Here is a 27,080-nt window from a genome sequence, read left to right as displayed (position 1 = left end):
GAAACACAAGACATCGCTTTTAAACTGTTTGGTCCCCAGTTGCTAAATGCTAAACCACCCATGTGGCCATGTATAGTTTCCAAAGAAAAGTCTGACATTGAGCTATGAGTACAAGCTTCCGTATCTGTTTTAGAGTGTTCGGGTTGATGGAAGAAGTTGCAAAGCCCAACTCTGATAAGCAGATTATACAGAAAATTGCCCGCCTTTTACCCAGCCAGGATAACCTGTCTCCCATATAGCCTGGTCTCACATTAATAGCCATAATAGTCTCGACAGGAGGAACTGGGAAAGGTTCAGAAGTATGCCTCTATCCCACACTCGAGCACCCTCTAATAACAGAGAGTACACCATCCAACCACCGTCGCAATCTTCAACATCAACCCAATCTTCCAACAAAACCGGTTTGTCATTGATAAGTCACCAAGGATCCATGTACACAGCTACCTTTCGATCAATACCTATTCGCTAGTAAAAGTCTTGTTCTAACACAACTACTTTTAGAAATGCCCCTCTTATATAAAAAAAAAAAGCATTTGAACATAAATCTTTCTAGTTAGTTTATCTTAAGTACTAAGAATATTGTATAAGACCTTGACCAAAATGGAGTTGAAATAACACTTTAACACGCTACAACTAGCAGTGCCAAATATGAAATGGGATCTAAACACATCAAACATGACAAAAAATTTCCATGAGTCAACACTTCTAGGATAACAAAATAATAGAATGATTTTATATTATGGATTCGAAATGATAAGTATACAATTGAGTCCTCAAGGCTAGTGTACACATACATAGAATCAGCTATTGCTATCTGAGTGCCAGCTCATAAACCAAGTGTCCTTTTGCTCATACTTCCTAGAACACGAACACATAACAGGAATCGTACACAAGATTGTTCTGAACTTCTGCGTAACTTTTTCTGTCGAAGATTCCTTGGCCTCAAATGGTGCCATTTCGTAGTTCAACTAATAGCACATAATGTCAAGATCCCAGTGGTACTCATCTGTTCACTCTCCATTGCAAAACAAATCACCATTTGTCTGGAAAAAAAAAGGACAGATCAAGAATCAACAACCAGAAAAAGCTCTTAAGACATTGCTCATGTGCATAGCCACTCTAGAGAAGATTGTAATGCGCACAGATCGCCTCCATACATTTGAAAATATGCAAAGATATGATCTCCATGCCAATATGCTCAACCTTACATCTAAATTTTCTGTCTCGCATATATAAGAAAAAAATTCAGTTAAACTTGATGACTGTGACCTCATCAAAATGAATAACATCTACCTTTTCTTAAGAGCAGTAAACTATACTTTGGCATTTAATCATATGAGAGGAAAAGTCATAGGTGCAGAAAAGTTTTTGAAAGAAGAACTTGCACTGCGACAACTTTAGAGGATGCATATCTCTGTATCGAAGATGCTTGCCTATCTACAATCTAGACAAACCAAAAAAGGGTCAATGATGTTTAAAACTCCATCCGTACATTGAGCTAAGGTATTCTGCGAAGAAATAACTGTTCTGGGTGAGATCGCAGAAGTAGTTTTAGAGACCTTATAAGATGTCGATATCGTGTTTTATTTTTATCATTTGGTTTCACATTTCCCACGAACAAAAACAAAACCCAAGAAAAATTGATGTTAAACTTCAACTCGAAAATAATGCCATATTTAAGTGTAGTTGTTTTCAAATATCTATGTACATTTCAAATTCGGTAAAACTAGCAAAGAGAGATAAATAGAATAGTTGGATATCATAGACCCGAAAAATATATATAAAAAAGTCCTAATGCACATGTTTAATAGATGGAGATCACTCTTATGTAAATATGAAATGAAGAGTGTTGACAACTGCAGCCACCCAAAAGTATAAAATTACTTGTATGTATATAGGATCACCAAGCTAAAAAGGAGAAACTAGATAGAGTTTTTAAAAAGGACTACCTGTTTGGTGTTGTGGTGCATGCGTGCTCTGTTTTGAGTTCCTCGAACCTAGTATGCGAAAAAGTAGGTCAGCAGCTTGTCATGGTAGATGTTCCCACTAACAAAGCAGGATGCAAAGTACAGGGTTTTTTTTCATTGCATTAGTCATCCACGGGTTATATGGTGAGATTGAAATGAGGAAACGGTTACATTCTTAAATCCTGAAGGACTGTTTCCAATATAATCCAGTCACAGAGCAAACTATTGCTCTACACCAAACGAGCCTATATCGAGGTCCACAAAATAATATTTATTGCCAATGTTATAGAAATATATTTGCTGAAAAAAAAAAGTTTCCCAAGCTTTGACAACCTCCAAGTGGTCACTAAAACAAGTGCAATGGGTGGTCTCTTGTTTCTGTTAAAATACAAGCTCACGCTAGAACAATCCAAAATTAAAACAAGGCAGAGTACTTCTCCTTAAACAGTAATTCACTAACCTGTAAAACACACCCAAAAAAGATACAAAGCAGATATATCAAAATAAATTTACTACAATTACAAGCAAAATTTATTATAAATGGTTTTGCTTAAAATCACCCAAATTTTTTTTTTACAAGAGCAGAGAAGAGTAGCTAGCTCATCATCATACCTTGAGAAGAGTAGGTCAGTTGCGGCTTTCTGTAATCTCATTGTCATCAATGGTGATCTTTGGGACATGGGAAAGAGTTGATCTTTCAGAATAGGGCAATTGTAGATCCACAATTCCTGAAGTTCCAATCTTTGAATTGAAGCCCTTGGGGAGTGACGAATGCGGTGAATACCAGATGAAAACAGTTTTGAGATTTGGGTAACTGCTGCATTCGCCGACTAATGGAAGTGACTTTGAAAAGACACCTACATCCCTCCACAATGAGTGGAGGAAGACGAGGCTGGACCCCTCCAAGTTCTGGACAGACAGTCAACTATTGACAAGATACTCAAGGAGTGAAGAAAACAAGTGCGGCACTACTTTTAACTTGACGGAGACGGGGCAACTTGGAACCATCTCCTCACACTCTTCCAGGTTAGCCAAGTCCCACAACGTGAGGGCTTCCAGAGATTTGAGTTTTGAAAGATCCGGTAATACCCTCAGGTTTTTCCAAGAGTCAATCGTCAAATTGACTAGGTTGGACAACCTCCAGATTTTCATGCGGTTGAAGGTTTTTGAGAACACCTTTCACTTTCATTTTGCCATTCTGCTTCAAAGTATAGTTCTTCTTTTCCAATTCTGCTTCAGCCGCCTCATTCATGTCCCCCACCCGTTCCAATCCTTCAATTCTTAAAAATTGAGATTTTTTACTTCTCCTATTTTGCATCCTTTGCTCCCACCCGTTCCAATCCTTCAATGTTCCGAGGAAGCCCAATCTACCTATCCCGCGTGGCAAGTAGTCCAGAGCATAAGTATTTTTTATTTTTTTTATTTCATCGTGCCTCAAATTAGATAGCTTCCCAATGCCGTCTCATAGTTTTTATCAAGGCCCAAAATATCGATATCGATTAATATATCGGTGTACCCAAAAACCGATATATATCGGATATATCGGATATTTCCCAAACTGCAAACTATTTAAAATATCGAAAATATCGAATATATCGAAATATAATATCGAAATATCGGATATATATCGAAATATATTGGAAATATCGGATTTATTTTTAAAATGGTCAAAAAGTCAACCGATATATATCGATTATATCGAAATATCGATTATATCGGCGATATAAAGTTTCATATCGGAAATTCGATATATATCGGAAAAAAAAGAGTTCTATATTCCGGAAATATCGATATCGGTGTACCAAAATACCGATATATATCGGCGATATATCGGATATATCGGCGATATTTTGGTCCATGGTTTTATGAAGATTTCTCCCAATGCCGTCTCATAGTTTACCAATTGAGTAGCAAGGATTGTAAATTGTACAAATTGCATACAGTCTCGGGCAACTCTAACAACTTTGTAGACCACAAATTAAAGTATCTTGGATGCAGTAATCTTCCGACTTCATTTGGTAGTTCCACGATGTCAAAACAACCACCTAAATCCAATGTCCTAAGACGATATAACTCTATCGGAATTGCTAGTTTAGTTGGCGTCAAAATCCTTCTCAACTTCTCTGCCGAGTAAACTAAGGAATTCTCCAAACCTTGTATTACTGCTAAATGACGGACTTTGCTTTCATCAAATTTTGTATGGTTCGTCTTTAGAATGCAACATTCACTCTTCGCAAGATATTGTGCAAAATCATGAACAAGATCATGCATCTTGCAACTTATAATGTTGTCATCCAAATTTCTATCAAAATCTTGAAAAAATGAGCGCATCGCAAGATCATTATAATATTTTTCTCCGATTTTTTCAAGATATCTACTTCCTCCTGAGCCAAGAAAACCTTGTGCCATCCATAATTTCACCAACCAATCCTTTGTTGTTATTTTATCTTTAGGAAAGACCACACAATATATAAAACATTGCTTCAAAATTTGAGGACAAAGGGTAATAGCTCAATAAGGTAAAATCTCTTTTTCAACATTTTGTATATTCTAGGTTTCACTTGTTAGAACATCGTTCCAATCTTTCTTTGTTTTCTTAAATCGCATTAGGCCTGCTATAATCTTGAGAGAGAGAGGGACGCCTTTTGTAACACCCGTATTTAAAATACGTATTTTATTTATTAATTTATTAATTTAATTAGTTATTTAAAAATCTGTTGGATTGGATTTGGGACATGTGGGCCTGATTTACGGGCCGAAGTTCTGTTTGGCTTGGGTTTCGCACTCCAAGTATATAATCACATTGTTCTAGAGAATAGGGTTTTGAGAGAATAAAAAAATAATAAAAATGGAGGCAAAGATAGAAGCTGGATTTCTAGAGCGTTGGAACGTGACGATTTGGACTAGGAGAATTCGTGGAGCTTGGGATTAAGGTGAGTAGCTATTTTGCTATTTCACCGGATTTATGGTTTTCGTGTATCGGTGTATACTGTGTAATGTTTATGTTTTTTTTTATATAATGTTCATTATATTGTTTTATTCGACGTCGTGTTTGTCGGGTTGTTAAAACTCTAGTGAAACTCGGATATTGATAGTGAACTGTCCGAACTGTTGAAACTCTTAAGTGATGGTTCATGAGGCGCGAGCCCCAAACCATCACCCTTTCCTTTTTACTGTCGAACTAGGATAAGGAGGTGGTGTGGATTGTTTTATTTTGAACTGGGGTATGGTGTTAGTGGTTGATATTGTTGGTTGTTGGTGTATGGGTAAAGTGTATTGGTGATTTGGTGGTGGAGGAAGGGTGTTGTCGAAGCCTCGAATCCGGCGTTAATGGCGGCACGCCCTGACAGACTCCAGTAAACTAATATAAACTGTTTTTGGTTGATTTTGGCTAGTTGATTTATAATGGGTTGAAGGGGGTGTGTTTGAGTGGGTGAGGGCGGTCGAATAGGGGCGGTTGGAAGCTTGAAACAAGCGTTAATGGCGGCGGGAATTATTTCCAGATCTAGTTTGGTGAAGTTTGGATTTAAGGATTTGAGATTTTTGTTTTTATTAATGTTGTTTGGTTTTTATGGGGATTACAATCGGTGGCTTAAGAGAGGAGGACGAGTGGTGGCCGGACTTGAGGAGTTGGTGGAGGAAGAAGAACTGTTGACCGGCTGGGCCTGGGGCTTGGGCTTGAGGCTTGGGCCCGTTTTTGTTTTAAGTTGTTGGGCCATTTCTAGATTAAGCTCTATGATCCAGTTCTCTTTGTTTTGTTTGGGCCCGGTTTTGTTTTAGTTTTGGGACAGTTTAGTTTAATTTTTGGGCCGAACTCAGTTGTGTTTTGGGCCGGTTCAGTCTAAAGTTTTTGGGCAAATTTCTAATATTGTTTGGGGCCAGTCCATAGGACTTAGTAGAGATCCAAATGGGTCTTTCAATATTTAGACTTTCGGGTTCTAAGGTTTGGGCTTGGCCAGTTGGGTCCGAACCATTACCTTAGTCATGAGCCCATGAGCCATGCACATTGCCCTTAGCCATGAACCATGGCTATGACCCTGAACCTGTTGAACATGGAAATGACACCTGAATATATGACTCGTAAATGTATGACTCGTAAATTTATGACCCAGCAGCAATAATGTATGACTCATAACCACATTGCCCTTAGTCATAAATTAAATGAACATAGTTGATAAGTCTTGACAGGTTTAGTGTTGAAGAAGATTGGTTGTTGTTGGTGGTTTGCGTTAGCGTCGCATTTCAAGATAGGCTTTGTTTTCCTTTGAGGTGATATAGATTTACAGTTGAGATAAGGTTATTTCCATTTTCATTTGTAAATTGTTTTGTAATGAAGAGGACTTTTGTTTAAGTTAAAATTTGTATTGGTTTTTAATTATCCGCATATTTAAACTGTTTATGGGTTTTTGGGAGTTGAGAGTGCATCACACCTCGAAGATCGAAGAGTCGAAACGAATAATGTTTTTCCGAATTCTATCGAAATTCGGGGTGTGACACCTTTACATTTCTCAACAATTTGTCTACCAATACCTTCCAATAATTTGTTAAGATCTTCTTTTCATCCCTGAAAAGCGATAAGCTTAAACAACAACCAGCTATCATCCTTAGACAATCCCCCCAACTTATGGTTTTGGGTAGAGCCCATCATATGTGCAACTTTCTCATTATGTGTTGTGATCAAGACTCTACTACCAGAAGCACCACCATCCAGAGCAAATTTCAAAGGGTTCCAATCATTGGCATCTTTTGTCCAAACATCGTCTAGGACTAAAATAAACTTCTTTCCTCTGAGTGACTCGCACAAATACTTGTGAAGAGCATCCCAACCAACCACGTCCGGAATTTTTTCTCCAGCTTGCTCAATAATTTCCTTAACAATCCTTGTATGATCAAACGGCTTGGAAACACACACCCACATCGTCTTCTCGAAGGCTATCGTCACTTCCTCTTCCTTTAGAATTAGCCTCGCAAGTGTAGTCTTGCCGAATCCCCCAGTTCCAACTATGGAGATGGCATCGAATGACATTACTTGGCTACTACTGTCACTAAACAACATCCCCATTATAACTGCTTTATCATGATCACGACCATATACCTCTGGAACATCGATAAGGGAGCTAGTTAGTTATCGAGGTCTGTCCGGGCTTCGCCTTGGAATGAGATTGTACTGATTCTTCTCTTCAGCAATCACATCCAGTCGCTCTCTCACTTCTTTTATCCTATGACCAATATCATGGCGAACAACAACATCTTTAAAGCAGAAGCAAGGAGAGAACAAGTAGGAAAGTACCTTTTTGCGTATGCCACCATTAACAACATCATCATCAACTCCATGAATTTGTGAGATAATAGTTCTAGTGTTCCACTCGTCGAGTACGTCATCGGCGTCATAGACTACTTCTTTGAGATTTTCTAGCCAACGCTTGACTGCTTTCTCCTTAACTTGCTTCTCCTCGGCATCATCAAGCACATCTTGGAGCATACCGAGCGCAGAACTGAGATTTCCAATTTCTTCACGAACATCCACCACTAGTTTTACTTCTTTCTCAACTTCTCTTCGGATGATAGAAGTTAATTGTTCCAACACAACAGAAACAAGTGCATCAACCATTTCTTTCGTACTGCGATGGCAATAGAGGAAAAGAAAATTTTTTCAGCTGAACAATTAAATTTGAGATCTAAAGTGAGGAAAAGAGACTATTATGGGTTTGTGCAAGTGATCCTTCATTGTTTTGTACTTGTACGACCATAAATAGTTGCAATTCGTTGTGCACCATGAACATATCTGTTGTGCACCTTGAAAGTGGCCATGTGATTAACCACTGATCTTTGCATCCCTAGAGTTTGTTCTACCACTCTTCCTGCAATGCCAAAATAAGGTCAATATACCACACCAATTCAAAAGTCTATACAAAAAATCTAAGCTATGTGCTTATATATATAACAAACATGCATATTGTGTATATGTCGATTTTGTATCTGTGCCAAATTATGTTGTTACCAATATGTCTAGTGTAAACCTTGAATGGAATATCTAATATATTGCCAAATGCAAATAAATATATTTAGTGGTAGTTCTAACTGCATATATCATATAGATCACAACTATAATATTTGTTAAGCAGGGTACGTTGAACTCACTTTGCTTGTCGTTGGCTCGTAATGGTCTTGTTTCAAATCATCGTACAACTTTTCTAGAGCCTCCAAGCGAGTGCCTTTGGTTCTTCAATTTTGTAAGCTTTTATAGTTGCTGAAATTATTGATGAAAACAATATTAGAAATTTTAAATGCAAGAGTAATCAGATTATCACATTTGTCACTGTTATATATACTGACCGACATCCCAAGCATAGGTAACAAAGTGCCTGATCAAAACTAATGGAACCATTCTATGAGACAACTCCTCAAACAGTCAAACTCACAATTAAAACCATCTTATCACATAAAAAAAAATAGCCATTAATATGACTAAACAATAGGAAAAAAAAAATCAAACTTTCATAGAAAGCAAAAATCTATATTATTAATTATTAGGAGGGACAAAGCTACCGCAACGTCTAAGAGCTCTAGAAAATGCTAAACATTCAACTGCCCGAGTCAGATAATATAATACTATTTTGATGAGAAATAGAAGTTACATTAACAAATGAAAATAGAATTCCATACGCATTCCAGTTTAAGATTTTGAGGTCTAATGTAATTTTATTTAAATAAAAAGTAAAACTAAGAATCTTCCTACCATTCCATAAATTTATAATGCGTGAGAAACATTCCAAGATACATAACATTTTCATGACAATAACCGACAAAGGTATGGAAGCATTTCAAACAATAGCAATTAACATCAACTATGATATGTATAATAGAAAATTCAATTTAATATTTGGTTTAAATGATTAATGTATAGTCTAAGCTACGGAAATACCCATCAAAGAACCATTTCTACAGTTTTGAAATATAGAACCATGGCGGTCTCAAATAGAGCTTCAACAAAGAACACTATTGATATTTAAATCGTGGAAGACATAAATTAGGTAAGCGGGAAGCTTATAATAACTACTCAATTTGTGATTTAAGGAAATAGAATGCACAATGTCAAAATGGGTAAATAAGGTCTCACACTTGCAGACACGTTTCCCTCCCTTCCTTCAGCAAAACCTGATGGTGTGCAACAGAAAACTATTGATAAAAATTTGGTAGAAAAACTACACCTGTACTGTAGCCAAGGTTCGCTTCTTATTAGAAAATCAAAATTTTATTTGGAAGAGGTTAAGAAATAAATTTATAAAAATCAGAAAACAAAATGATTTAATATTGGATGAAATATTGATAGTTACCTCTCAAGCTGCATGTCATACAATCACTGCTTCCAAACTTTATTTCTTGGATATACCACTATTAACAAAAAAATAAAAATAAAATAAAAAATAAAAAATCAGAGATGGCATAACATATATGAAGCTTGCATAAAATTCCCTTTCCAACTCTTTAAATTTGCTTCCAGAGTTGCATAGTAGCAGCAATTGTATTAGAAGAAGTGAAAAGTAATGAATGCAAGATGTTTTATGGCATAGAAATGCCTAGGAGCATGCATAGTCTAAACTGTAATAAACTGCCCCAAGGCTAAAATTTATTGATCTTAAACAGGTGAACACCAAAAGTTAGAAGAGGTAAGTACATGATAATTAGTGATGCCATATTTTTTAGCCATTTGGTTTTCATGACGCAGGGTATATATATCTCCTTATCTTGCTACCTAATGCTTGCATTGTTGCCACGGAGAAATGATCCAGGGTATCTCAAGGTAGGTGCAAATAAATACCTACAATAAGTCATGTTTATAGCTAATGCTTATTCAGATTAGTTATATCTCTATATAATAGCTAGCCCAATGCCATATTTTTCACTAATGACAAAATAGTTACTATAGCAACTCCTTTTCTAGACACCTTTGCAACAATCTATGGTATTTATCATTGTCAATCTATAGTATGTATCATTGTCTGTTCCGGAAGAGCTTGAGAAGTTAAATCCTAAGAAATTTTGTCATCCACTATGTTGTCTCCTATTCCATCTCTCAATTATAATATTGTTATAAACACCTTAATATGCATATGTTTAGTACTTTGAGATCGGTAGCATTGCACACTGAACTTCCACCTCATGTCTTGAATTCCCTCCAGTGTCCCAATTTCTCCATCAAAAAACATAGAACAAATGTTTTTAGAAAAAATATATTAGAAACAAAAGGAGAATTTAAACATACTTCATCATCAATTTAAAAAACAATTAAATGACAAAAAAAAAGGTCAAGAAGTATGCTCTTTATAGCCCAAATTCAATACATCTCAATAAGCGTTTCTTCAAATAGAAAAAGGACACCAAAACAGAGTCAGGTCATTACCAGAAGAAAGACAAAGAAGAACCTCACAATAACATGCATGTTTTTTGAAATAGATACAAAAAATAAATAACTAAAAATCATAAATAACTAACCAAGAGAAGAGAAAGAAAAAAAAAAATGAGAACATAATAATTCAAATAACAAATATTGACTTTGCCTTTTTTCATCACATACCTTAATTCGATTTAGATCTTGAGCCTTTTTTCATCACATACCTTAATTTGATTTAGATCTTGAGCCTTTTTTCTGGGTTTGGTTGTGTATATGGTCCCCAAGGCCCTAATAAATAATTCTCGCTGACCGCGTCTTGGGGATGAGATAGTCACTTATCATTGATCGATGTAAAAAATGTTGCAGGGGCTTGAAGGCTGTATTGAAAAGAAACGATAGAGTTAGATGGAACTTTCAACTTTTTGAGAAGAAGAAGTCTGCAATAATAACGGTGAAGTTGCTGCTTCGAACAATTCTGATTAAATAAATAACCAATTAAAGCTATAAACAAAAGATATCAGTACAAAGCTGCTAAAAAGTGTACCTGCATGCATCCATTGTGTCATATTGTTCTATTTTTTTCGTTGAAGTTTGAAGATCGATTGGCTTTGCATTAGACCAGAGCCAATTTTGCATGCATATGAGGGCTTCAACCGTGTTAGGCCGCAAGGAACTATGAAATGGATCAAGTATACGACCTGTTGTGCTAAAAGCAGACTCTGATGCAACCGAAGTCATATGAATGGCCAATACATCCCGCGCCAGAGAGAGAGAGGAATGGATACTCGGTGGCATTATATTCTTCCACCAACCTAAGATTTCAAAAGCTTTATGTCCACTTTCTTCTTCAAGAGGATATGTCAAATACTTCTCAACCTCTGACACACTCCCCAACCTTTGCTGCTTCTGGATAAACCTTCTCCATTCAGTAGCAAAGTCGTTGACCTCATCGTCAAAGACAATTTCTTCACTCTCATTCTGTGATGCCATACTTGAGCTATTCCCAGCATACCACTCATGCAAACGCTGTAATGTAGTCTTCACTTTCCTTACAATCGAATCGATCTTCGAGGCTTCATATAAATCCACCAAACTAAACCTCACATATTCCAACTTGAACCTAGGATCGAGAACAACCGCAACTAACAATAACGGGTTGATATTATTTTCGAGGCTCCAATGCATGTCAAACTTTTCAGCCATCCTCAAACCCATTTCACATAAATGGATTTCCTCAGAGTCGCATAATTGTTTCAAACTACTCCTCATTGTGATAAGCTCATGTAACAAAACATCAGAAGTGACATAATTAAACCCAAATATGTTGTTTGTTGATTCTAAATAATCTTGGAGAAACTTAACAAACATTTTAACTCTGTCCCAATCACACTTTTCCGGAGGGCCACTATAAGACTTTTTGCTTGGATTACTTGCACGTCCCTCATCCTCATCACCAACCCTGTGCTCTATTCACAGAGAGACGAAATATAAGTAAAGTTTAATTAAGAAAGTTGGGCAATCCAGATTCTAAAAAACAACAACAACAGCGACAACAACATTATCAATTGTGACAAAATAATAATTATTGAATTATGTATACCTTCCTAGAAGAGTAGCAGATAAAGGTTGGCATGGTCTTAGTCTTGCAAAAATAACTATAACCAGTTAAGCTCACTTGACAAAAAGTAGATAACCAATATTACAATGTATTTAAATTACCTGCTTTCTTTTCAAAAGTCCCCAAGGCCGAAGAGTAACGGCAGGTATAACACATATAGCACCATACAATCTCTTCTCCTCCGCTTGCTTGCTAGTAATATTGCGTAAAATATCAATCTCTTAATCTCGCTGAACCCGGCATTCTTCCCTGAAAAATTAACAAACTCAATTATATTATATGTAGCATAACAACATGGAGATATATATATATATATATATATATCTTATATCTTATATATAAAGCGGATACCAGATTTCACAATTAGTTCCCGTATTCCCAGTTTTACACCAAAGTTTTAAATTGGAAGGATACCGGAAAGTTGGACAGCCACTTTAGTTTTGCTCTTGACACAAAGGGTAAAATTGTAAACACGCTTTGTCCTTTAATTCACTTAAATTACAACTGAGAAAAACTAAACAGACGTACTCTTTCACAAAACGGAAACAAATCACAAAACGGTAACAAATAACTGCCACACAAATTATCTTCAACGCTTTTCATCATCATCCCGACTCTCCTCATCTTCTGAAACTCACTCACCACAAATTCTAATTCACTGTTTGTTTTTTGATTATTCATTGTTTTGGTTCATTTTGTTTTACTGAACCAAAATTGTTCTACCAGATTATCAATCTCTCTTATGTCATCGGTTCAATTCATTTTCATTTAGTCACTCTCTAGTCCCAATGTCAGAGGTATGTTTTCAACCTTCGCGCTTTCCAAATCAGGGTTTGCAAACAACTATGATTCATTCTTCAAATCAAAAGGTCTGCCTGTCTTTTTATTTTTATTCTTTCCTAATATTACTTAGTATGCAACTTTGGTATGGTACTATTTTCTTTGGTTTTCTTACTGTCGTTTGTCGATCTTCTCTTTTTTTTTCGTTGGTTTTACATTGCCATAATTTAGTATTTTCTTTTCTTTTAGATTAACTATTCTCTGGTGATTTGGATTTTAATGTTGTTTGTCCTTCATCTTGCAGACCATTAGCTACATGGCAGAGCGGGTTGTTGGAAATGGATCTTTAGGAGTTGTCCGTTCTCTTTGATATCATGATTTCCACCCTCTTTCATGTCAGGCTAAATGCTTAGAATCTGGAGAGACTGTGGCTATAAAGAAGGTTTTACAGGACAGACGATATAAGAATCGTGAGCTTCAGTTGATGTGTTCAATGGATCACCCAAACATTGTTTCATTAAAGCACTATTTTTTTTCTTCCACCAGTAGAAATGAACTTTATCTCAACTTGGTAATGGAATAAGTCCCTGAAACTGTCTACCGAGTTCTTAAGCACTACTCGAACATGAATCAGAGGATGCCACTCCTCTATGCGAAACTCTATACATACCAAGTATGTAGTTCCCTTCTTTTTCATATATATTTTTTTTATCATAGTACTTTGATAGGACACTATGTAATTGATGAATTTCTTTTAGATCTTTAGAGGGCTAGCATATATTCACACTGTACCTAGAGTTTGCCATCGGGATGTGAAGCCACAAAATCTTCTGGTAATTACTCTCTCAGTGTTTTATATTCAATTAAAGTGTTATGAGATGTATTGTTTAAGTTTTCTTCTTTTGGAGCAGGTTGATACTCATACCCATGACATAAAGCTTTGTGATTTTGGAAGCGCAAAATTGCTTTAAAATTCTCAATTCATTGGACAGAGACACCATTGTGAGTTAACATTACACTTTTATATTATTTTTTTTTGCTTTAAAACTTCTCACTATATAGAATCATTCTTTACAGGGACATGTTTTGACATGCAAAGCTTCAATTTGCGAAGTCATACATGACTACGAGCCATATTATTTATCCTGCCCTAAAGCTGGCTGTTGAAAGAAAAAAGTTTTGGAAAAAGATGATCGCTATTGGTGTAACAACTGTAATGAGTTTATACCATCTCCATTTACAAGGTAAAACTATTATATTTTATTATAACTTCTTCACTTCCCTTTCAATTATTTATATTGACATTGAATGCTAGATATCAAATTCGAGCTCGCATTCAAGATCACACAAATCGTTCAATTGTGACAATATTTGGAAAAGAAGCAGAAAAACTGGTTAAACATCCAGCATCTGAATTGGAGGCTATGCTTAGATCGGTAAATCTACTATTAAACATTTCAGCACTAATTTATTTGCCTTTAAATATATCTAATTCAAGCGCATAATCTTTTCTTAAACCAGGCAAGTGGTTCACAAATTGTTAAGAATATACTAAATGAGCTTATAGGTTCATCATTAATTTTTGAAATAAAAATTAGTGAATACAACATCAACAATCAAGGCACCAATGGCTTCATAACAACTAAAGTTTTTCCTGTGGATTACAAGCTAGAAGGAGACATGATGCTTACTCACATTGATCAGGGAAAAAGAAAAAGTATATTTAATAAAAGTTTAAGATAGATAGACAAGACATTATTTTTTATTTATTCAATGCATAATTTCTTTTTGTGATTATAGATGCATGCCAAAGTGGAAATTCATACTCTTAATACTATCTACCCAAATCCTATATCCGAGCGTCCAAAAGTGAGTGATTCTAAACTAATCGAAAAAAAGGTTTTTATTTAATTGTTTACTTCAGATAATTGTTATATATATATATTAGAGAGAAAATGTATATACCAATATGCTATTACATGTTTTTACGTGTAATTAGAGAGAAACTTTTGAGATAAGCTATTGTTTTCACGTTTTATTTAGTATGTAAATTTACATACTAATACCTTCATTACGTATGTTTCCTACTTTCTTCATTACTTTCCAAACCTTAAGCTGCCTACATATTCACTCGACCACTTCAAAAACTCAAAAGATGCATACTTTAGGATTTTGTAGGAAGGTTAATGTAAAGTTGATGAACAATAACCTTTTTTTATTCTTCCTCTTTTTCCTTTCTCACTCATTTGAAGCTTTATTAGGAAAGCTATTAGGAAAGCCAATTAGACTTCTAGGTACATAATGCTTAAATTAGTCACAGAATATAAACCAATCCAATCATTAGCGACATTCCAGAAGAAAAATGTCATATAACCCATTAGAAAGGAGAGCCAACAAATCTGCAGTCAGAGAAACTAAGTGAACTGATCACATTGCAGGATTTTCCTAGAGGGCAATTGCACAATGAACGATAATGAATTAGCGCTGTATCATGCCACTGGTTTGATACCTGTCACTGAGGATGAAGGGGTTGCTACTGCAAATTTAGTTGGGGCGTCATTTTTTATTTATTTATTTTTTTTCCAAGAGAAGGTTTTCCTACAGGAAACTTCCTTTTTTGTAGGTAATTTTGATCCTACTCCTGATTCTGTGGTAAATTTTTTAGAAGTTTGGGGAGCAAAGAGTTTGGGTAAAATATCGAGTAGGAAATATTCCTCTTAGAACCAACAAACCCTTACAATTTTGCATGTATTTTCTTAAAAATGAGTTGGAATAATTCCCACAAATTAAACACACTCTTGGTTCTTAATTAACTCTTATGAGATGTCTAAGATTTTGACTGAGCTAGCTCGGCATGTGTGGGACAATGGTCAGACTACCTGTTTTTTAGTGAGTTGGTGATCTGGCTCAGGAGCTTCAAACCATTAATGGACTATCCGTGAAGATTGATATGTATCTCTCTCTTATTTAGGTTAGGGATGTGTAGAGATCTGTTTGACACAATGAATCACGAGGTACGTAGTGCAATATCAATAGAAAAAACTCTGGGGACTTGAGTTATAGTTATGTTTGATAAAGTATTCTTGAAGAGGATGAAAAAGTATGGTGAATATGCTAGCATGTTTTTTTCATGCTTTATAATGAGATAAGTATGGTGAATATGTGCATGTTGTGTGTATATGCTTTATAATGAGTTAGTTGTTGACCATGCGTGTTTCTGCTTCGTTATAGAGGTGTATGCATGCCTGTGGTTGTAGCTGTGCTTACCTGCACCTGAACGTGTGTTAGTGACTTCGTGGGTATGCTAGCATGTTTTTTTCATGTTAGTGCATGTAAGGTGCTTTGGTTCATGGATCTTTATGATTATAACGTTATAAGCCATACCATTGTTTTTGGAAAAATAAATAAAATTGTTAGTTCTTTCAATCTTCAATCAACCATCGGTAAGTTCTATGCCTTAAAGTATGTTATCTGTTGCCATCTTTTATTATTTGTAACGGGAGGTGTTTCAATTAGAAAATTAAATATTATTTTGTTAAGAATCATGTCTTGGGCAGGGCAGCTCATTAGAAATTCAATCCTTCTTGATACATATATTACCACTTGAAAATTCTGCTGAACAGCTTGGAACCTCAACTAAGGAAACAAAGCCTAAACGGATGCGTAGAAAGTCTAAATGTGTGGTAAATATACAACCGCGATGATTTTTACATATTTGTTTTTATCAATTCACTATCCTTTATAACTAACACAAGGGGAAAAAATGTGCGTATTATGTTGGCACATGAAATTTATCCATACAATTTTAATGAAACCATGGAAACTTCAGACATGACTGCTGCATCTAAGAGAATCCGTAAAATTTACCAGGTAATAGACTTTAATTATGTTCAGTAGAATGCTAAACTTCCATCTATTGTTATATTTAGTTTCAATAAAAGTTTGATGAAAGAATATGTCGTTATAGGAGTGAATGTGTGTGCTAATGTGTGTGCTGTGGTATGGTGTTGTGGATGTGGTAGTGTATGGTGTGGTTTGGTTTGGTGGAGGTGGTAGTGTGTGTGTGTGTGACGTGGTGTTGTGGTGTGCTGTGTATGTGGTGTTGTGTTGAGTGTTGGGTTTTATTGCTGTTGTGTACTTGGTGGTGTGCGATTCCATTCTCGCTCTTGTGTGTGTTGGGTGCTTCTGGCCGCTACGTGGTAGGTCTTTTTCCGTACACCGCTACTATTGCTATTTTCGCCGCTTCCAAGTCTTTGCGCCGGCTTCCTTTGATGCCCGGTGGTGTCGTGTGGTGAGTGTCTTTGGTTCAGTATCGTGCTTAACCGGTGTGTGATGTTTGTAGTAATGTAGGTGGCAGGCGGTTTAGTAGTGTAGTCGACTTATTATGCTGCTGATGTTGTTGTTTGAGATTGGAGCATGTAAACGGTAATAGGACTGAATGCTGGAGATGGATTGGACCATGTCGTTATTATTATTGTCCTAAACTTACTATTGTTTTATTATTTATGGTTATTAGATATTTTGTTCTTGGAATTTAATTTGTAATGCAACAGTGGTGTTACTAATGTCTACTAGATTTGCTCTGCCATGTAATAGTAATGCAATAGGATTTACATAAATAGTTGTTCTATCAAACTACTAGATTTGCTATGCCATGTAATAGTGTTTGTTATGATATTAGTAAACAAACACTTTCTTTGAAGGCCCCTCACGATTCGATTCGCACTCACGCCTACCATGTAGTATAACCATTGTTGCTTAATACGACAATGCACTTCAGCTTTGCTTTAGATGCTCCCTTTGGCCGAATCTTTTAACTTAGATAATATTGGGGAAATTAGTGCCTTCGCTTTGCGTGAGAGCTCGTTTCTATCTAGATTCTTTGACTGTACACAGCTGAAAAATTTTGTTCAAAATCATTATTTGAGTTAATATCATGTTTTTTATTGTTTCATTTTATTATCATGCAGTCTATCTCTGCGCATGTATGAGTTTTTTATCTCTGAATAGCCGCTTTCTGGCGCACATAATCAGTCTTAGATCTGTTTTAACTTATGCCCTTATAGCATGTTCTCGACCTTTTAATTCGAACTTGGGAAGTGACTAGCGAATTGCCTAATTGAATGCCTCTCAATTAAGCAGGATAGAGAGAACAATAGTTTGATTCTCCTGAATAACTTTTTCCCATTTCCCCTAGGAAACATATATTACATAAAACAAAGAAAAAACTAATGCATATTGCAGTTTTTCCTTATATGAGGAATCATATAGTTTAACCTGATTCACAATCAACTTGCACTTCAAGCTTTTGTTGGGTGTGTCATGCCTTGGCCTTTAATCCCAGAACTTCTTAGCAACCAACCCTTACTCCTTTATATCGCCAAAGTGGTACATTTCTGCACATAATTGACTTCAATGTCTGAAATACATAAAAGCACATAATTAGCATTAACTCTTATTTATTACTCGCATAATTGGTCTAAAAGTATTATTGTTAAGGGGTTAAAACTACAGTTTTGGGCTCTTATCAAACCACCCCCAAACAGCATTTTGCTTGTCCTTAAGCAAATATGAGAAATTAGCATAAGTGACCAAAAATGGAGTTCTAACTAATCTCGTTTTGCCAAGTGTGATTGCATTGACCATATGCAACAAGGCCTTAAACCACTAGGAATTCCCTAGTGGATGAGTTATAGCCTAGTGAGAGTTTTCCAGTGAAGGTACTGATAAAAACTTTTAATTGTATGTTTATTGGTTTTTATTCTTAAGTCCGAGGTCCACAGTCCGAAGTCCGAAGACCAAAGTCCAAAGTCCAAAGTCCATATAGTCGTTCATTTTAGTCAAGTTACCTTACTCACGTGGGTTTGGTAGGATAGGTCGAGTAAGGGATCGTCCAAACCTTAGGGCTCGGAAAGGTTCACAACTGGAATTACAACTTTTGGTGAGTAGTATTTTAGGTTTTTTAGTTGGTTTAATTAAATTAACGGTAATGTAAATAATGTAAATTACTACGGTGATTTTGATGTAGATAAACAAAGATAGAGAAACAGGGAAAGGATTAATCATACTCATGCAAGAATCATTTTTTCAACAGTTTATATTACCACATCACTACATCTCTACTTCGTTTCGTGTTCAGAGACGACGTCGAGTATTGATCCCTAGCGCATGCCCACATCTCTGAGCCGCATCGCACTAGCATAAGGAGTTGAACTAATATTTCATCTCTGGAAATATCATTTCAGCTCTGCTCGATTCCACATCAATTTGGACAAATTGGAGAGTCGTCCGACACATAGAATTCGCGAGAACATTTTGGGTCGCGACGACGAGGCTGATTCGAGCATCGGCACTCCAATTTTATGCCTCGGTCATTTTGGGACCGGATGTCTAATCTATGCCTAATTCCTAAGTAGTAATTCTAGAATATTAAAGAGTCAATCCGGATTCTCACACGAGCAGCATAACCCTCCCCCTGAAGGGGGGGGGGGGGAATTAACTTATGGTCATTGAAGGAATAATAAAACTTGCTTTATACATTAAGTAAATAAATGCAGGACAAGAATTAAAGTAGAAAAGAAATGACTGTTATTAAGGGTAAAATGACTTACAGTATTTAAGCTGCTGGAATGAAAATGACAGAGTTTAAGTGCTGGAATGAAACTATAGACGTTAAGTAAAACTAATGTATAGCTAAAGCATAGAATGCTGAAGGAAGAATATCAAAGGCTACCCCCTCATATATGTAGGCTGGAGACTGGAGAAGGATTAATTGAGTTTTGGCCGTTTCTCAATTTGAGACATTCAAAACTTTGATATTCAAAGTTTTGTTTGCATGTGAATTCTTTTTAACCAAAGTTTTGTTTACGAAACAAAACTTCATTTAATGTTTCGTCCTTTTGTGCTTTGTATTTGTCCCTTTGCTCAATTTCATTTCAATCTTTGAACAGGTACGTGTCTTCTCACATTGCAAGGTGGCACAATTTTGTGACCATCTCTTGCCACCTGCCTATGCTGACTCGTCATGCCTTTGGGCCCCGTTGAGTGGGTCCACTTAGTATGTCCAGTGGCGGTACCGATTTTGGCGTTTTTACATGCAACTTCCTGTCTTTGCGTAGAGTTTGTCGCCCTGGTCGCTATGGCAGTTCACTAGCTAACGTCGACACCCAGATTTATCAGATGTGAGCTTTGGAAGTTTGCTGCTTCTTTATATGTGGACCCATTCTGCACTGGTTTTGTTCTTTTGGAAACTTTGGTTCTAGTCAGGCTTTATTGGGCTTCACTGGGGTTGAGTGGGAAACTTCAAATATTCCAGTATTCCCATACTTCGATGCATGTTTTATCATTATATTCATTTTAAATGCGGAAACCTGCAAAAGTACGAAAATATAATTATTACATAATTATTAAACACATAATCGACCAAAATGCTATGTCTCTCGGGGTTTAATATTACAGTTTTTGGTGCTTATCACACCACCCCAAACAGCATTTTGCTTGTCCTCAAGCAAAGAGGAGTCATTAAAATGATAAGTGGTCAAAAATGTGTTGTCCTAAGCTAAATCTCATTTCGTAAAGTGCGGTTGCATTAACCGTATGCAACAAGGTCTTGAACCACTAGGAATTCCCTAGTGGACGAGTTATAGCCTCGTGAGAGTTTTCCAGAGAAGATATTCACAAACTTCGTTTATACTACAACGACTCAGTAACAAAGGCTTGTTTCCTTAATTAATATCAGGTATCTAGACATCTCACTAGCGGGGGAAACAAGGATTTAATTTCGAATTTCAAATTAATATACATACAATAATCAAAACATCTACGTATGAGCATGCATGCAGTGATCTTATAATGAAATGTACGAGCATGACTATTTCTGGATCCTTTGGATAGCGTTCTTAAATAGGTTCTCACAGGTATGTGTCGAAACACAATTTCTCTCTTATTTTTCCACTCAAGTTTTGCTATCTCTAGTGTGTAGTGGGCACATGTTTCCTCACATACTCAATGACAGTCAGAGGAGCCGAGGTCGAGAAGTCACAACTACTACTTATTATCACACTATCCTACTCCTAATTGAGCTAGAGGTCTTTATTAGGTGTTATGGGGCTTAGGAGGTAGTGTAGAATAAACTGGAATGGAAAATTCAAAAATGATAAGTATGAGAGAATAAGGTCTTCGAGATATTTATACTAGAGAATCCTTATTTTCTATCCTGTTTCTAACATGGGTTTCCATACTTGGATTTTTCAAGCTTTTGTATTCCCTTTTGATTTGATTTTTGGGGGGAATTCTAACCTTGATATTTCTTTTGATTTTTGGAAATATATTTCTATATATATTTTTTTTCTTTTTCTTTTCTTCTGAAACAGTAACTGATTTTGATTTGTGACAAAGTTTTTCTCTTCATTTTTCTGCACTTCATCATATTTCTCATACTCATCATCTAGGTAGGCTTATTTATTTGTGGTTAATAGATGGGTAATGATTTTTTTTGGTGAAGTAGAAAGGATTAATGAAAGGTTCAGTGGAGCGATTAGCGGTTTTTTTTTTTTTTTTTTTTTTTTTTTAATTTTTTTGGCTATATCGATCCAAAGAAGGCCTAAATTCTCGCATAGGATTTGGGTAGTGATCAAGTAAGTAGACGTGTGAACTTTGCTATTCGGAAGAACTACTCCTCTATGTCATTACTCATATATCACACATTTTGAGGCTTTTGGTTAGATTCTTAAAGGATATGGAAACTAAGTTGTCTAACCGTGGGTCCCAGAAACTTATTGCTGTGTATATTTAATGATAGTCAGTGCATGAATGCCCATGAAAAGATGTAAAAACTATTGCATACGTATTAAATTAAGTTTCTAAGAACAAGTCCTAATTCTGATGCTAGGGTGAGATTTCTAAATATTTTTCATCATAGAAAGGGAAACGAGAATTTGTCACTAAATACGTTTATTTAGACATCAAGTAAACTATATACAACTATGCATGCCTAATATTTGCAAAAGGTTCTCACCACCCCCAAACAGTCGGACACTGTGTCCTCAAAGTGTTAAGAGGAAGAAAGAGTATACCTGAGAGGCTTTGAGCAAAAATATAGCTGACATCTTCCACAGAAATTTATTATAACACACTATATATTATACATCATAAAAGTAGAAGCACATTGTTAGAGTAGCACACTGTTAGGTTATTTATTTATTTCACATCAAAACGTAAAACAAATATGTACATGCATCAATTCACATTGCCCCAACCTTGAACTGGGGGATAGTCCATCCTTGCCTCGTCCCTGTAGAAAGGACATTCCTTTGCATCACGCCAATCTATCATAGCTTTCCAAACTTTGCTCCACTTCCTCTTTTTTGCATTGTCTAGATGAGCTATTATTTTATCATCATTAGGGAAAGAACAAACTTTCTTTAGATACCTTGCAGGGCGTCGCCATGTCCGAAATCGCAAAGAACAAATTATCTTGTTTGTTGGACACATAGAGTCGACCTTTACCCAGTCCTGAAAGGTGGCCGCAAATTGTGGGAAGTACGTCCTCACTATCCTGTATGCTGTCACTGGCAAGGTGATATAGTGTTGCCGAAAAGACCGAGCCTTCTTAAGATTCTCAATTACTAGGTCTGTAATGTCAAAGGCGGTATGTTGCTGGGCCAATGCATGGAATGTCTTACACCCTGACTTTGATGCAGTGGAAAAATGCTAATCCCCCATGATGTTCAGAAGAATAAATAACATGGCAGTTCCAACATTCATGGTCATACTGGCTAGTGGAATAGTGAAGTCTGGCCATCGGCCAGCTTCGACACGTTCACTGATATGGGCAATGCCATCGCCATACCGGGCAGCAAAATCTTCCCTAGAATAGTCATTAAAGTCATTCTCTATCATATATTGAATGGGGAGGTCTGGCTGAAGAGGAGGAAGGTCTAGAGACATAGCAACAGTTGGCTCGTAAAAAGAGTGTTGGGTGTTACCAATACGGATTGTAAATCCATTCAAAGGGAAACCCTGTACAGCTAGTAGATCTTCCATGTGATCATAAAAATAAGTTGCCAAACCTGGGGAGTATGTCTGCTCCGGGTGTAGAATAAGAGAGTTCCAACCAACTTGAGTGATGTAGTCTCTGAAAAGATGTCCATATGCAGGAGAATTCAGCAACGAATGGAAAGATTGTTCTAGAATCATCTTTGGAGCTTCCATTGTAGAAGATGTGTGAAAAAAATGTGACCTGTTTAGACAAGGATAAACAAATATTAGAGTATGATGAGAATAATTAAGTAAAAAAAAAATTACCATAGGAAAATTTCACTATAATTAAAAACTAAAAAGAAAATGACAAATAACATAAAATTGCAAAATTTAAATGGTGTCATGGGCCCAAGCAACGGCGAGGATCCTTTTGTGGGAGGGATCCATTTATAAGATTTTCTATGCCGTCAATCCGTGCAACAGCCCGTTGCAACATTTTGCTTTCTGTCTGGTAAATCTCGGCGTGGTTCTCCATTATGAGAGTGTGATTTGCCAAGAACTGGTTGTGGCTGTGCAAGAATTGTGCTTGTTCCTCTTCGTTTATTGTCCGCAGGTCCTGAAATTCAAGAATACTGGTGATGATAATGTTCTGACGTTTGAATAATGTCATCAGTCCTTGTTGAATTAAACGAAGGCCTTCCATGGGATTAAATACGTTACATAATGCATTTTCAGTGAAGATGTTGTCGGCGGAACAATCTTCGTCAGTTTCTGCACCGACATGGTTTTTTGCAACGTCGCCAGAATCCGTTCCTACATACTGAGTTAATGGTAAGAATGTTAGCTGTTCGAAAAGGTGTATGAGGAGAAGTACTAGAAAAACCCCAACGTATCATGATAAGTGTCACAATGGTTGGTAAAGGAGCTGCCTTTTTCCTGGCACGTGCGATCGCGTTCCAGAGAAATTTAATAATGCAAAAATCATTGCAGTTACTCTGTAAGACCCAGAGTAGATGGAGGAGGGGTTTGGTTATTTCGGAAGTCTTAGATGTGACGAGCACATTATGAGCTACCCATTGGATCACAGATAATTGGTTCTTTTGCAAAGATCGCTGATAAACAATACGGTTTTTCCAGTTGTATTCGCCGTAAAGGATAGTTGCAAACATCGATGCCCGATATTGTCGAAAAGGTGAATCCTCGGTGTACTCCTTGGTTTGTAATAGAAATTTGAAGTACCTCGAGATGATTTCCATAGTCAATTCACGCCAAGATCATTAGCACGGGACAAAGAATTGCCCGCTTTGGAAATAACCGCTTTTATAGAACAACAAGACCAATTATTTGGAATAAAAAGCCCGCTTATGATGTACAAGAGGGTACCATCCTCGAATATTTATTTCGTGTCAAAAAGGGATGAAAAAGACCATTTTGGAAATTTTCCATAAAATTTTGCTCGGGTACGAAACTTCGAGTGAGGGCCATTAAAGATGGAGTGGTGAAGAAAAAAAAATTTTGGAAAAAGGGAAGTTAGATTTTTGAGGTGTCTATCCTTGTTATAAATAGGCACCAATCTGAAAATGTAAAAGATACGGATCGAGGTGTCACAGGGTAGTTAGACCACGTGTATCTTCTAAGATATGCGCAAAAGTGGATGTAGTGTGGATGAGAAGAATGGGGCATGTGACAAGGAGTGCTCTTTTTTTTTTTTTTTTTCCACGTAAATAGCGTTAAGTAGAAAGACAAGGAAAATGTAGATATACTATCATAATAAGATGTAAGAACGTACAATGGTATGGAAACACAACATAATGATACGGGGAATGAAATACAAACCTAAATATTAGATAGAACTATATGCCACATTAACAACATTACTATAATGAAACAAACAAGCATGAAGACTTGAGTAGCATGTTCAATTTGCCGCTGCTCAAACTTTTCTAGTGCATCTATGAAGCTTGAAATTTGGAGCGGACTAAAAACAATTTTTAGAAGAAGAAGTGTAGAGGGAAGAATATGGAATGAGTGAATGTGGAGGAAGTGTTGAACTTATTTATAGAAAGAAAATTGCCGTTTTCTGACTGTTTTTAGATGCGATTTCATGACCGTTTTTTGTGCGTTTTCATGACCGTTTTCTGACCATTTAATAAAACGTTAGTTTACGGTAAAGTTTGCTGTTAAGTGTGACATCTAAAATATATATGTATATATATGTATATAAATTATTATTACTAATATTATTATATATGTTCCTACATATATAATATAATATTAGATATAACTGACATATCCATGCAGAATTTTTTAGGAAATAACCTACTATTAGGCTCGAAATGCAAACACGTAAATCAAATATCTGACATAAATATTATACAAGACTGGAAAAATAAACTAGCTACTGATGATCCTCAGGAGCTGCAGAAGAATCCTCGGGGCTGCGGAAAGAAGAACCGGGAGTCCTGCGGACGTCGTCGATCTGAGCTCCCGTGGAGGCTAACTGCTCCTGGATATCACCCAGAGTATCCATCACCTGAGCCTGAAATTGATGCTGGCTTACCATGAACTGGAACTGGTTCTGGCGAGTAAGCATATGGTCCTGAAATGCAGTCATGGAAGCTCTCATTTCCTGCTTTGAATTAAGCCCATCTTTGTCGTCATCGACTCGTGGCGAGTGGTCATATCTGTCCTTAACTCGCCCAAGGTACGTCTCATCGATACCTGGCAAGTGTACATGTCTCTCAAACCACTGTTCACAGCACGTAAGGCATCTATGGGGTGGGTCATCTTACTCATGGTAGTCTCATCAAAGTAGGGTGGGTGAGATGAGCCTACGCTAGCGTGCTCAGCATCCCTTGGTGTTGTGGGTTCCCAAGGGTCCAGTATGCATTTCTTGAAGACAAGCATATTCTCATATTGTGGTATAGGGAGTAGCTGGGTGGCGGATAGAAAACCCAAGGTAATCATAACTTGTGTTACCAGAATAGCAAGAGGGGCTGATTTAAGAGTGGCATGTGTAATAATATAAAAAAGAAAGGTAACGATGCAGAAGTTACATACCCTTTTGCTCCTGGAGGATCCAGAGAAGGTGGAGGAAGGTCTTGTTGATGTTTGAGGGCTTCGAGGTGCCAATGACGTTCAGTCCCAGCCATTGAGTCCAACCCAACCGGTTCCGCCGCGACCAACGCTGATACGCTGATTTTCCGTCTATGTTGTACTCTCCCTCGATTAAGCGTGTCGAAAGCATTAGTCGTAAATGCACGTGGGTACCTGGCTACTTCGCCGAAAGACGTGGTGGTCGACCCGGAGGAATGCCCGTGATCCCGGATAGCAAAACAGGTGTGACTTCGTGGCGCACACTGATAAAAGATAAAAATGAAAGTTTACCTACGAAATGAACGATGAAACTCAAAACGCAAATAAACTAAAACTTATACGAGTCTATATTTATCAAGTTTTCTACTCTCAATTCTATCGAAATAAAGTGGAGTAACAAATTCGTTCCACTCCTAGTTCTCTAGCATGGAATGATTTCATAGTTAACTAATCGGTCTTAAGTCTAATGAGAGTTTTACGAGGGGAATTCTATTCTACGAGGTGAATTAAATTAACAAGTTACGAATAACGAAAAGAGAGAATGCTAAGGGTTTGAATCTAGATAAAGAATTAAAGGGAATTGAATCCACCTTAACGCGACTTAATCCTACTAACAAAGACTTGTCGTGATCCAAATTGAATGCTTAGCATATCAAAATAGTAATCCTAATCCCTAATTATACATGGCATTTCTACCAATTCATAACTAGCATGTGAGCGATTAAACCCATTCTCATGGTGAATTAATCGTTTCTAGAGTGGAATAATTATCACAACGATTCCTAGGTTTAACAAAGATCAAGCGACATCAAGGCTTCTTCAACCCCTCTAATGGAGGTTTAACCTTGATTCATAGCACTTTCATTTTCCATTGATTTAAAACTAAACATCATACCAAAATTCTACTTGGCTAATTTAACTAACAATACTTCAATCTAATTTAACAACTCAGAAATGATACTCAACAAGAATTAAAATTAGATCTATAAATTGAAATGACAAAAATCGAAATTAACAAACTAGCTATTTTATTTATCAATACTAATGAAGAACAATGATTCTAAGAGTTTAATCTAAAACAAGAATTAAATTTAAACTAAACTTAATTTAATTAATGAAAACTAGATCTAGAATTATCTATTGTTTTAGGTCTAACTAGCTACCATTAACAAAGAGCTAAGCTTTGGTTTTTATATGTTCAGATCCAAAAATCGTGCATGGGCTTAGATCTATGTTTTGGGCC

General features: G+C 36.5%; 2 protein-coding genes and 3 long non-coding RNA genes across 8 annotated transcripts; 2 read left to right on the top strand and 3 right to left on the bottom strand.

The window, feature by feature from the left end:
* Positions 1-711: 711 nt before the first annotated feature.
* LOC147511688 (uncharacterized) lies at positions 712-3,004 on the bottom strand. The gene is made up of 3 exons (XR_015219484.1): positions 2,580-3,004; positions 1,950-1,997; positions 712-1,043 (listed from the first exon to the last, which is right to left on the bottom strand). It is a non-coding gene; the product is annotated as an uncharacterized LOC147511688 (long non-coding RNA).
* Positions 2,788-3,204, top strand: LOC147511687 (uncharacterized). The gene is made up of 2 exons (XR_015219485.1): positions 2,788-2,927; positions 2,994-3,204. It is a non-coding gene; the product is annotated as an uncharacterized LOC147511687 (long non-coding RNA).
* A 3,321-nt stretch (positions 3,205-6,525) lies between these two features.
* On the bottom strand, positions 6,526-7,029 carry LOC147511686 (putative disease resistance protein RGA3). Its single transcript, XM_086598541.1, has one exon. The coding sequence runs from the start codon at positions 7,027-7,029 to the stop codon at positions 6,526-6,528; it is 504 nt and encodes a 167-aa protein (XP_086454667.1).
* A 63-nt stretch (positions 7,030-7,092) lies between these two features.
* Positions 7,093-7,578, bottom strand: LOC147511685 (putative disease resistance protein RGA3). Its single transcript, XM_086598540.1, has one exon. It carries the CDS (start codon positions 7,576-7,578, stop codon positions 7,093-7,095), a length of 486 nt encoding a protein of 161 aa, XP_086454666.1.
* A 4,824-nt stretch (positions 7,579-12,402) lies between these two features.
* On the top strand, positions 12,403-16,901 carry LOC147511684 (uncharacterized). 4 transcript variants are annotated; one of them, XR_015219480.1, is made up of 8 exons: positions 12,403-12,849; positions 13,065-13,433; positions 13,519-13,593; positions 13,672-13,762; positions 13,838-14,004; positions 14,076-14,196; positions 14,282-16,630; positions 16,728-16,901. It is a non-coding gene; the product is annotated as an uncharacterized LOC147511684 (long non-coding RNA). The 4 variants fall into 4 exon arrangements; XR_015219482.1 differs by having other exon boundaries at positions 12,412-12,849; positions 14,282-14,629; XR_015219481.1 differs by having other exon boundaries at positions 12,412-12,849; positions 14,282-14,629; positions 16,384-16,901.
* Positions 16,902-27,080: the final 10,179 nt, after the last annotated feature.

Source organism: Coptis chinensis, chromosome 3, assembly GCF_015680905.1.
Source record: "Coptis chinensis isolate HL-2020 chromosome 3, ASM1568090v1, whole genome shotgun sequence".
NCBI lineage: Eukaryota > Viridiplantae > Streptophyta > Magnoliopsida > Ranunculales > Ranunculaceae > Coptis > Coptis chinensis.
The sequence above is the reverse complement of the archived record's forward strand: the minus strand, read 5'-3'. Positions and strand labels throughout refer to the sequence as shown.

What these genes read in the sequence shown, in the direction of transcription:
- LOC147511686 (XM_086598541.1), bottom strand. Translation starts at nt 7,029, where the DNA reads ATGGGGATGTTGTTTAGTGACAGTAGTAGCCAAGTAATGTCATTCGAT.
- LOC147511685 (XM_086598540.1), bottom strand. Translation starts at nt 7,578, where the DNA reads ATGGTTGATGCACTTGTTTCTGTTGTGTTGGAACAATTAACTTCTATC.